At 42.9% G+C, this 12,225-nt stretch overlaps 1 protein-coding gene across 1 annotated transcript; it reads left to right on the top strand.

The window, feature by feature from the left end:
- The first annotated feature begins 3,083 nt into the window (after window positions 1–3,083).
- Window positions 3,084–12,225, top strand: fscn1b (fascin actin-bundling protein 1b). Its single transcript, XM_022208938.2, has 5 exons — window positions 3,084–4,188; window positions 6,886–7,042; window positions 7,552–7,673; window positions 8,038–8,208; window positions 10,725–12,225. Exons 1-5 carry the CDS (start codon window positions 3,357–3,359, stop codon window positions 10,928–10,930), a joined length of 1,488 nt encoding a protein of 495 aa, XP_022064630.2. The 5' UTR covers window positions 3,084–3,356; the 3' UTR covers window positions 10,931–12,225.

The raw sequence follows: 12,225 nt of genomic DNA, 5'->3' as shown, positions 1-12,225 counted from the left end.
TTCCTCATGTCCAACCCCACACTCTGCTCACAGGCACCAAATCTAATTCCCAGCAGTGAGTACCTTTTAAAGCCTGTCTGCATTCACTCAAATGGAGCACTGTATGTTTAACTGTCAAAACAAATTGCTTTGTACATGTTTCCTCTGGACTTTTCAGGTTCTTACATCCACAAAGTCCCATTTCACATCTCTGGCAAATTGTTAGCCGTCAGTTTTTTCCACATCATATACAGAGGACACTTTGATCATAAGACAAATATGAACATTCAGATCCATGTGCCAATTAATATGTGCATTTGTGCTGAATTATAATTATATAAACTATTATGGGTGAATTCGGGGCTGCACATTGGGTAGTGGTTAGCACTTTGGCCTTGCAGCAAGAAGATCCCCGGTTCAAATCCCGCCCTGGGCCTGGGATCTTTCTGCATGGAGTTTGCATGTTTGCATGTACTCCGGCTTCCTCCCACAGTCCAAAAATATGCTGAGGTTAGTTGATCACTCGAAATTGTCCGTAGGTGTGAATGTGAGTGTGATTGTTTGTCTGTATATGTAGCCCTTAGACAGACTAGCGACCTGTCCAGGGTGTCCCCTGCCTTCGCCTGAGTCAGCTGAGATAGGTTCCAGCACCCCCCACGACACCCTAATGAGGATAAAGCGGTGTATAGAGGATGGATTATGGGTGAATTAGCCAACTTAACAGGCTCTTGCAATGGCAGCAGGAGGACTGATACCTTGTCCCAGCAGGAGATGGGTTCCCCCAACATAAAGAGTTGGGTTCTGCTCAAGGTTTCTTTCCGTTAAAAGGGTGTTTTTCTTGCCACTGTTGCCTTAAGGCTTTCTCTGTGGGTTCAGGCATATGGGTTCTGTAAAGCCTCTTGAGAGAATTTGACCTGTAATTGGCACTGTATAAATAAAATTGATTTGAATTGAATTGCTTGGAACTATATAACTTTAGAAACATCATAACCAGAAGCATTAAAATAAATGAATCAAGGAAAACTTTGCATCTTATCAAGACAGATGAAAGGAAAAGAGAGGGAGAAGTTTGAGACCAAGAAGTTACTTCTGTGACCTCTTCTGTTCAGTGTCAGTGTCTTAATTGGAAATTTGAGCATACAAGTATATTTTATTGACATGGGATGCCTACATTGGATCTTTGGTATTAATTGACTATTTTCCGAGGTGTTATGTCTATAAAATGTCAAGACTAATAAGCAATACTGATCCAAGCAAGTGGAATACAAAAGCAATGATACAGAATTACGTATTTGTCATATAACAGTCAAAACCACAAAGGTTCAATTTACCATGAAGCTCTGATCAAGCAGTGATTTTCACTTTAACAGTTAACATATTATCAAAATGAATTAATTTTCAATTGACTGAAACTGTGACACACTGCAACACATATTCTAGATATCCAGTGAGATTTTGTGGCCTGCACTGTAAATATTGAAAATGAAACGTACAGTGTACATGCAAAGTTAACCAAATTAGCCCGTGGTGAACTACTCATGAACTTTCCTGTCTTTCCATGAACAGAAAACAAGAAGTGATGAACGCTACAGGATGCAACAGCCGGATTGCTGTTCTTGTGTAAGCACCATTTCACTGGAATTATAGCCCTGAGGCAGAGCAAATTGCTGGATGAAGCTGATCCCACATGTCAACACACAGCCAAAACACACATTTGCATATTCAGATGTTTAATTTAAATACTGCCACAGTGGTTAAAAAAAAAAGAAGTAAAATAAAAACACAAAATAGCTCAAAATGCTCGACTGGAGGAACTGGTTTCTCGTTGGAACTGCTGATATTATTGTAGTAGGTGTGACGAAAAGATAAGCACACACCTGCTAACTGTATATCCAGGATAAATAGAGGTGGATGTGCAAAAATGAGCCATGCCAGACCCACTGGGGACGATGAAGGAAGAGATGGGCAGGACTGGACAGAGGAGAGGATGGAAACGGGTGGGTGGGAGCAAGGTCAGGAAACAACTATGAAAACACACACTTTTATAACTTTATAGCGTGTATCTTTGACTTTCATGTCAAACCGATTACTCCTGCAGCTACAACACAAAGACCACAAGCAGAACATCTTCATTGCTTTGTGTTATGCAGTGTTAGGAGACACAGGAGTGTTACCATGATGAGCTGTCACCAGGGGCAATACAAAAACAGACAAAGAGAGTGAGAAGAGAGCGCATCAGACTCACAGATCTGGCTTCATGCATGGTGCAGCTGTCATGTTTAGCCCTCCTGTTGTCCTCATTTACGAGCACCAAAAAGAATTGTTTTCTCGTCTGAAAAAAATCCAAAAATTCAGCAAAAAATTCCCCAAATTTTTTGAAAATTTGCAAAACCTTCAGGAAGAAAATTCCAATAATTCCTTAAATATTTCCCTTAAAAGTTTTTTCTTAAAAAAAAACTAATTTGGCAAGAAATGAGTAAAAATCTTCCAAAAAATCCTAAATATATCTAAAGTGATTACATATATATCAGTAAAACTTCTAATATTTTCTTTTTAGGATTCTTTAAAGATTTTGGTTGATTTTTATGTGAATGTTCTTAAAGAAACACTTTAAAAAAAAATTTCCACCAAAAAATGTTCAAAGATTTCCCAAAAATGTTGAAAATGTGGACATCAGGAGTTTCACTGTGAAAATAGGCTATATTCATTTTTCCCCACATTTTGAAACTTTAAAATGGGTAAATTTTGACCCTCAGGGCAACACGAGGGTTAAAAGGAAAAAGACCTTCTTATACCTCTGGCACACAAAGTTGTGGCACATAATTGTCTAGACATAATTTGTATTGCAGCAAAATCTCCCTTAAAGTGAACTTAAAGGGATAAATCTCTCAATGTGTTCATATCCCTGAAGACTAGAGAGTTCTGGAAGTTAGTGAATATTTGTCCATGTGGAACTAGAGGTGAACAGACGCCAAATTAAGGCGTCAAGTTGAAGTATAAAAGCTGGCCATGGTGGTGTGAATGGTACTGTTTAGGCTGTATGTGTGTGTAGGTGGACAGCAGAGAGGAGTGCATGGGTGGAGTGGTTTGCCAAAATTGCAGTCATCTCCCTCCAGCTCCTCTGCATCTATCTGGGGCGTGTACTGCCGCTAGAAAAAAACTCCCAGTCCTGCAACTCCTGCAGCCCCAGTGAGGCGGTCTGGATTTTCAGTCAGGGGACGTTCATCACCATCAGCAGCAGCAGCAGCGTCTCTCTCTCTCTCTCTCTCTAAAACTCCCTCGGACTCCCCCACAGTCTCTGCCTCGCTGTCCGTCGGTGTGTCTCGCTCAACAAGGCCAGCATCTCCTTTCTTTTCTCCGCTTGTCACACAGCCATCATGTCCTCAAACGTCGCGGACGGGGACCTGCTGCGGATCCCTCTGGGGCTCATCAACTGCGAGGGCAAGTATCTGACGGCGGAGACCTTCGGCTTCAAGATCAACGCCTCGGCCAGCAGCCTGAAGAAGAAGCAAACGTGGACCCTGGAGCAGACCGGGGAGGACGGCAGCGCGGTGTTCCTGCTCTCCCACCTGGGCCGCTACCTCGCCACGGACAAAGACGGCAACGTTACCGCGGACAGCGAGACGCGCGGAAAGGACTGCCGCTTCGTCATTACCGCGCATGAGGACGGGCGGTGGTCGCTGCAGTCGGAGCCCCACGGCCGCTTTCTGGGCGGCAGCCAGGACCGGATCACCTGCTTTGCGCAGACCGCGTCTCCGGCGGAGAGATGGAGCGTGCACCTGGCCGTCCACCCGCAGGTTAATCTGTACAGCTTTGCGCGCAAACGCTTCGCCCACCTGAGCGCGCATGGGGAGCGGCAGGAGGTGTCCATAGACCGGGACGTCCCCTGGGGGGTCGACTCTCTGGTGACGCTGGTGTACCGAGACCAGCGCTACCACCTGGAGACCTCCGACAACCGCTTCCTCCGCAACGACGGCAGCCTGTCCACCAAGACAGACAAGGATACCGGCTACATGCTGGAGTTCCTCTCCGGGAAGGTGGCATTCCGCGACTGCAACGGCCGCTACCTGGCTCCGGCGGGCCCCACCGGCACCATGAGGTCCGGGAGGAGCACCAAGGTGGGAAAGGATGAACTGTTCGGCCTGGAGCGCAGCCACGCTCAGGTCGTGCTGACTGCAGGCAACGAGAGAAACGTCTCCACGAGGCAAGGTGAGGCTCTGCAGCTCCACAAAATCACAATTCACCACACTGATGAAGCCACTGCATAACTGGGCACACTGCCCCGGCAGCTGGTGCATGATTTTTGCTGTGTGTGTCCATGGGGGCAGAAAGTAGAGCAGAATTAGAGACTCTTCTTACTTCATTTTCCTCACACCATGTGTTTTTCATTATCTATGCTCTCACTTTCTCCTCCCTCCTCCCTCCTCCCTCCTTTTGGCCAGTCTCTGCCTAGCTTAACATTTTTCTGCAGTAATTCTACCCCTGCATTGTGGTTGCTGGCCCAGGGTCAGCTCCAGTCTACAGTTATCCATCATTCTTTGACTCAGAATAGACTGAGAATAGGGACAGACTTGTTTTGGAGACACTAGGGATAAAATGGAGGAGAAAACAGGCCACAAACAGTGAGATGTGATTCAGTCCTGCTGGATGGGCCACATGCAACCTCTTTGTCTTTGTGCCTCTCAGTCTCTGCTTGGCTCTGTGCTGCCATGCACATGTGAGCGCTCATCAGCACTGGTTTATCCAAGCAGTCAATATGCATTAATGTAGTGTGTGTGTGTGTGTGTGTGTGTGTGTGTGTGTGTGTGTGTGTGTGTGTGTGTGTGTGTGTTTGTGTGTGTGTGTGTGAGAGAGAGAGAGAGAGAGAGAGAGAGAGAGAGAGAGAGAGAGAGAATTGAGAGTGTGCCAGGGGAGATGGATTGAAAGAAAGAAGATAATCTTTGTTCAAATGAGGTCGGAGTAGGGCAGTGTATTGTGACCTGAATTGTGACCATAATTTGGAGACTGATGGATATCATAAGCATTACAAGGACCATGAGACTGTGCTGCACATTCACAGTTTTCTTTGTGTTTAAAGAACTGCCTCTGCTTCTGCTTCTGTAGCCCAATACTACAAGAGCTGCGACGACTAGCCCGCTATTCTGATAATCGATTTATTGGACTTTTTTTCCAGAAAAATGTGGAAATACTCTGATCGCAGCTTCACGGTTTTGAATGTTTTCTTCAGTGATAGAAAACTGAGTATCTTTGGGGCAAAAAAGGACACTTGAGGATGTCATCTTTGGCTTTGGGAAACCATTTCTACCATTTTCAGACATTTTATATAGACCAGACAACTAATTAAGTTATTGAAGAAATAATCAACAGATTTATTGGCACTGAAAAGAATCGTTTGCTGCAGCCTTAATGGGGCTCAGTGTGGACATGCACAAGCAGTTTGATAACCAGTAGTTCTCAGGTTAAAAGTTTGTGTTAGTCTCTAAATGAACAGCAAGAGCTTATATCTCAGCTGTTTTTGTACAATTTGAGTCTAGTCAAATTCAAGTTCTTCAGAGGCAAATTGCTAGTCAAGATGGAAGCACCTCCCCGCTCTGACTGGATATTTCTTTTTTTTAAAAATCTGCCTCAAAGGTGCACTGAAGTAAAAAATTGATATTAAGATTGGAATGAATGACTGCATGTATTGTGAAAGGTGTTGGTTGGAGAGATGAACCTACACATAACTGTTCTTCAAGTTTGTAGCTCTGCACAGCCTCAAGCAGTTTTCATACTGGACTGATGTCTCCGCGCTCTGAGACCCATTCATTTCAATTGCTTGCACCACACAACAGCGGCACAGATCAGTGAGAGTGCACGCTTCCTGCGGTCAAGTTCAAACTTCTTGAACTTTTACCCATGTGTGCTATTACATATGGCAATAGAAACGAGGCATCTCACTCACTTCCACAGGGTTTTTTAAAAATTCCCCTCCATTACTGTTGTGACAAACAGGGAAGTTAACTACAGAGACTAAAACTATCTTTTGTGCCAGGCAGGAAACACTCTTATTTATGCTGTAAAATTGAGCATTTAAAATGTGAGTCTAATGGGATTGACTCACTCTTGTAGCCAGCCTCAAATGGGCATTTGAGAAACTGCAGTTTTTGGCACTTCTGCATTCGTTCTTTTATTTTTCAGCCCCGGAGGTTGCACCACGGTAGAGCATTTAGCAGCCAAAGAGCAAAAATATTTCCGTTCAGAGATGGGAACAACATACAGCTTAAAGAAGGGAAAGTTTTAGGACATCATTTGACCACAAACATGCCTCCAAATACTAATCTTCATCCATATCTGCTGGATATAAGCAGCTTGTCCATGAAAACTTTGTAAGGAGATAATGCTGTCTGTCAGTGTTGTAGAATAAGCTGCTGGTTATAGTGATCTTATATAACTCAGACTGTGTCGTTTTATTCTAAAAACTTAAAACAATTTTCCAGTCCTCATGTGTACTTTGAGTCTACAGCTTCAGAAGTGCATCAAAAGCAGAGTTGTCGGTTTCCTTACAAATCCTTTATAGAGGAGAATGTAGTCCAGCCATAATGCATGTTCTGCCAATTCAGCCTGAGCTGGTCAATCATTTGGAACTGATTCATCAGTTTTTATCATGCAGAAAACTTCCTCTATTCCACACTGTTACTCTGCTGTCGTCTCCAGGCCTACTGGCCTTCTCGTCTAACTCCACTCAGGAGTGCCGTATTCCTGCACACAAATCTGTGGCCACACCTCAGTCAGCTGGGTTCAGAAAGTTCAGGAAATCCTGTCGCTTTAAGAGTCTGTCAGGGGGAACCTCATGAGTTTTGAGGGGAACCGAGACTCAGACCTCCAGAGACAAATGAAATGTGACAGCAGACTGCCCCACTTTCCTAGGCATGGACCTGTCAGCCAATCAGGACGAGGAAGGGGACCAGGAAGTCTTCCAGTTGGAGATGAGCCGTGAGGACAGGAAATGTGCCTTCAGAACTGCTGCTGGAAAATACTGGACACTGACAGCAACCGGAGGGCTGCAGTGCACTGCCTCCACCAAGTAACCACACACAAACACACCAACACACACATTGTATGAGGTCGTACATCACACAGCAGGGCTGGGCAATGGATCCATTTCAAATCAAAATATGAAACAATACAATTCAGTAAATTACAAAAGGATGAGGATGTTTGTTATGTAAGATGTCTGACCCAGGCTTTGTGCTGTCATGTCAGCGGTTTACATTCATGCTGTCCTCCTTGTGTGGTAATCATGGTTTTGATGGTATCTCATGTGGTAATGCTCATCACATGTTTGAAATCCGTTATACATATTCAACATTGAACTGAAGCTTGACTGTAAAAAATGTTACAAATCAATTCATAATCCCAATATCTATAAGAAAAACCACAAGTAGTTATTTCCCCCTGTTGTAAACATGCATAATGCGTTAAGCTTCACAAATAACCAAGTAATGAAGCTCTGTTTGAGCTCCTTGCTTTATCACACACTTTAGTTCATGTATAAGCATCTTTCTCAGTCTGTATGGTGTGGGTGTGTTTCAGGTCCGCCAACTGCTACTTTGAGCTGGAGTGGCGCGATGGTCGTGTGTGTGTTCGTGCAGCAAACGGCAAGTATGTGACCGCGAAGAAGAACGGGCAGCTGGCTGCTACTGTAGACAACGCAGGTCAGTCATGTTCCTGATGTTTGATATTTAATGTGAAGTACTGCAGAAAGAAGCAAGAGTGGAAAGTACTTCCAAATGTTCTCAGCTGGTTTCCATGTACCTGCGCTTTTTATGCACACTCAATTTTGTAAATTAAACTTTGAGGGAAAATCAGATTACAAAGTGGTTTGTTTTCTTCTTGACTATGGCTTGTCAATGCTCTTTTGATCCACGATGAGGACAAATGACAGACCAGAAATCCTTCATCCCAAAAGTATCAAGAAGTTCAGATATCCTTATTACTCTTATGTGTCTATGGACTTTAATTATCCTAGAATCAAGGCCCATGTTTGTTTGCTAAACCCTAATGAACCTGTCTCTTCAGGGGAGGCTGAACAGTTCCTGATGAAGCTGATCAACCGTCCAATCATCGTCCTCCGTGGGGAACATGGCTTCATTGGCGCTCGTAAAGCTGGAATGACGACTCTGGACTCCAACCGAGCGTCCTACGATGTTTTCCAGCTGGAGTTCCATAACGGTGCCTACTCCCTTAAAGGTGGGGGATTGTGTTAAAGGCAAATAAAACCATGGTGTCATAATTTATACTGAAGCCCACTGTGTAGAAATATGTGAATTTTGCATATTTTAACACTCTTTTAATATGTGATTGTAGGGAAATAAGTGGAAATGCTTTCCAAATTCGTGAAGGATTAATGGGTCGATTAATCAGGCTGATTAAATGACATTGAATTGGCTGTTAACTGTAAGCTTAGCAGGGAACTTTGCACAACAGATGGTTGAGGAGAGCAATCACTGGTCACAATTCAAAATACACCACTGTACTGAGAGAGGTAATGAGCTAAGATAAATCTGTAACCAGCAGCACCACACAGGAAAAGGCTGGTGTTCATTTAAAGCCAGCAATTTTGTGTCTCATTTGTTTTTACCATTTTAATTTTTGTTTATTTTCGCAGGCAAAAAAAAACTCCAAATCATTATACCAGGATTTTATATTGGTCATAGGTTGCACTGCTCTCTAAATATCGACATTCTTCATTGTAAAAGTCATACTTCTCAGCCAAAAGTTCAAATCCTACACAGTCTAGTAAACCTGCAATAAGTGATTTTCTCCAGGCTTCATATGGGCAGTGGAAAAAGTAAACATGGCGCTAAAACGTTATTAACTCACAAAACTGATGCTGAACTTGTTAGCATGCACCAGTTGAACGCATCCAACAAATATGAAGCATCATCACCATTTATTTGGAGTCATGGCAACGTAATATGTAAAACTGGTGGTGCTTAAGTCTGACATTTTCAAATCCCACAGAAGCAGGCTGATATTAATGCGTTTTCATGGCTTTCAGGCAGCCAAAAGTTCATGTCAGTACAGCATAAAGATTTTCTCTGCATCACAACGGGCATGTAGTTATCTTTGGTGTTTTGTCAGTACCACATGTAATAGTACAGAGTGTACAGTATAGCAATTTAAACCACATTGTGACTCTGGGGGAAATTTAAGGCATCTGCAACTTGAAAGTCAACTGTTGGGATTCACTTGTCCTTTCACATTGTCCTCGTCTTCCTCTTGACCTATGAATATAGTGAATGCTGTGGCTGTTTGCAGTAGGGTGTGCACAGCCCTCAATGGCATAATGTAGGAAACAGCTTGAAATAAACATGATAGGTTAATTTGCCATGAGGGCAGGTGATGGTCACAGTCACAAAGAAGAAAAAAAATGTACATGAAGCTTAAGCAATGGCACCATGGGTGGTTGGTGTCATTTTTGAGCGGACTTGCAGACAAAAAAAACGATAAAAAAAAACCGAAAAAAAAAAAAAGGGATTCACTTGTCCTTTCACATTGTCCTCGTCTTCCTCTTGACATATGAATATAGTGAATGCTGTGGCTGTTTGCAGTAGTGCTCACCACAACCCCGTTTAACTCAACTGCACTTCAGACAAAATCAATATTTAATACACCTAATGGGAATAATAATATGGCTAAATGCATCGACCTTTTATCGTTTCAACCAGCCAGCCTACTTAGGCCTGAGCGGTGACTCAAAGTGGTGTATTGTTTATTATCTTCATGATGAAATAGTGATGTTATTGTATTGACAAGTAAATGTTACCCAGAAACATCTGGAACATTTAAAGTGTCCTTATTATGCCCATTTATAGGTTTCTGATTTTAGATTATGGGTCTACAGGAATATGCTTACCGTACATGCTTTAATGTTCAAAAAACACTTTATTTTTGTTGTGCTGTACATTTGTGTGACACCTCATCTTCTGTCTGAAAAGCTCCATTTTAGCTTTCGTCTCTTTAAGGCCCCCCTTCCTAATGATTGATCAGACATAAAATATCCCTGAATCTATAAGCATATGTAAGCTGTGGAGCTCTCCATGAGCTGTAAGCTGCTAGTGTTTGCAGGCAAATAGAATAGAAAAGTGGCTATAGCAAGAAAGAAGTAGCGAACAGCAAGGAAGCTCAGTTTTTGTTCGAGGCTGTGCCAAAATAGTCACTAGGCAGGGATTATACAAATGTGTGACATAGTGATGTCGATAAGTACCTGAAGAGAACCCTGGAATCCCAGTGAATCATTTCAGGCATGTAAGAAGCACTGTTTGATGTAGGAGACAATAACTCCCCTTGGATGTGGATTGTGAACTTTTTAAGGTTGCAGAGCTTTTACTTGCACAAAAACACATAAAACATTAAAGGAAAGAGTGAAACACAACAAGCATAATATGGGCTCTTTAAATGAAAATCATGGGAACACATTTCTCAACCGTCCATCCATTATCTACACACCGTTTAATCCTCCCCCACCCAGAGAAAACCCATACATGCACAAGAAAAACATGCAAACTCCATGTAGAAGATCCCAGGCCGGTGTGGGAGCCGGGGATCTTCTAGTTCACATTTCTCATAAATTTAGGATAAAAGCTTAAACATTAAATCAAATAAGCAAATCCACTGTATATACATGTAAAAAAAAAAAGTCTATTGATTAGCTCTGTATGTACTGTATGAGTCAGGCTTCCTTAAACATATTTTCTGTCCAGACTCCCAGGGGAAGTACTGGTGCGTTGGAGACGACACCGCGGTCGTGTGCAGCAGTTCTTCACCCGTCCAATTCCTGCTCGAGTTCTGCGACCTCAACAAGATGGCCATTTGCGCTCTGGGAGGGAAGTACCTTAAAGGAGACCACGCTGGAGGGCTAAAGGCCACCGCAGACTCCCTGGACAGCGCCACCCTCTGGGAATACTGAGAAAGCACAGCCAGACTTCTCCACTGTCTGACAAAATACTTCACACTATTGATAGATACTGTAGGTAGCTGTTTTCTTTTTTGCAAATATCTGTGTGTGTGTGTGTGTGTGTGTGTGTGTGTGTGTGTGTGTGTGTGTGTGTGTGTGTGTGTGTGTGTGTGTGTGTGTGTGTGTGTGTGTGTGTGTGTGTGTGTGTGTAGTTGTGAATTTGTTTGGATGGATGTGTGGTGGAAAGTGAAACTGATCAACTGGAAGTCATGGCACCAAAGCACTACGAAGTGTTTGATTTTTTAATTTTATTTTCTCAGACATGATCTCTTCGTACTGGGCTTTTTACTGGAGTTTTTGACGACTTGCTGTTTAATGAATGCTTTATAGTGTGGTTGCACATTACGTGTTTCGCCTCCGGTCGAATTTACTCGAGCCGTACCTGACAAACATCAGGACATTTGCTGTTATTGGTTGTGCCTATCTGTGATAACTACTGGTGTAACAAACATGTAGAATGCTATAACTCATAACTTACAGTATCTAACCTTCTCCTGCTAAATGTCCTGCTGCCTGTGTGAGCTGCTTTCACGTCTTTCAAGCTATAAAACATAATGCACATCAGATAAAGGGATGTTATCCATTGACACACTTCCGCTGTAAATAACGCTTGCTTCGTCGCTGAGTCATTCAAAACATAGTAACCATGGTAACAGAGCCGGGATATGGCTGGCAGATCTGATATGTTTTTGTCTGTGCGCTCTCCAGTTTTCCTTCCTCAGTCACAAATGTGCAGACAGACAAACTCTCTCTAGAGATGCATCTTCGGAAAGTCCAAGGTTTTCCTTCAACAATCGATCCACTTGGTAGTCTCGGTTTCCTCGGATCAGCGTCTGGTTTTCAGTTATGTTCCGAGATGAAACGAATTAAATTGACATTAAAAAGCTTTGAAGTGAAGGAGCCTTGTTAGTGGAGTGATTATCCTCTCTGTTGGAAGGAGTGGCAGTGAGGTGGTGGGTTAGGCTTAGTTAGCACACGCAATACACCCAATGCACATAGATACATACAAATAAGTGAAACTGTGAAAGGACAGTGAATAACAATCAGCACAATAATATAGGATCCACTTGAACAAATTTAAAAGCACACATTTGTTATGATGAAATGTCTGCCTTAGACTGATTGCTGCTGGTATGTGTGTGTGTGTGAGAGAGAGTGTGTGTGGTCATCTCTGGTTCTATTTCATGCTCTTACATTTGAACTGAATCGAGTAAACACTCCAATAAAGCTTCCCTCTCAACAGTGAA

The sequence above is a fragment of the Acanthochromis polyacanthus genome, chromosome 3, assembly GCF_021347895.1.
Source record: "Acanthochromis polyacanthus isolate Apoly-LR-REF ecotype Palm Island chromosome 3, KAUST_Apoly_ChrSc, whole genome shotgun sequence".
NCBI classification, from domain to species: Eukaryota; Metazoa; Chordata; class Actinopteri; family Pomacentridae; genus Acanthochromis; species Acanthochromis polyacanthus.
The sequence above is the reverse complement of the archived record's forward strand: the minus strand, read 5'-3'. Positions and strand labels throughout refer to the sequence as shown.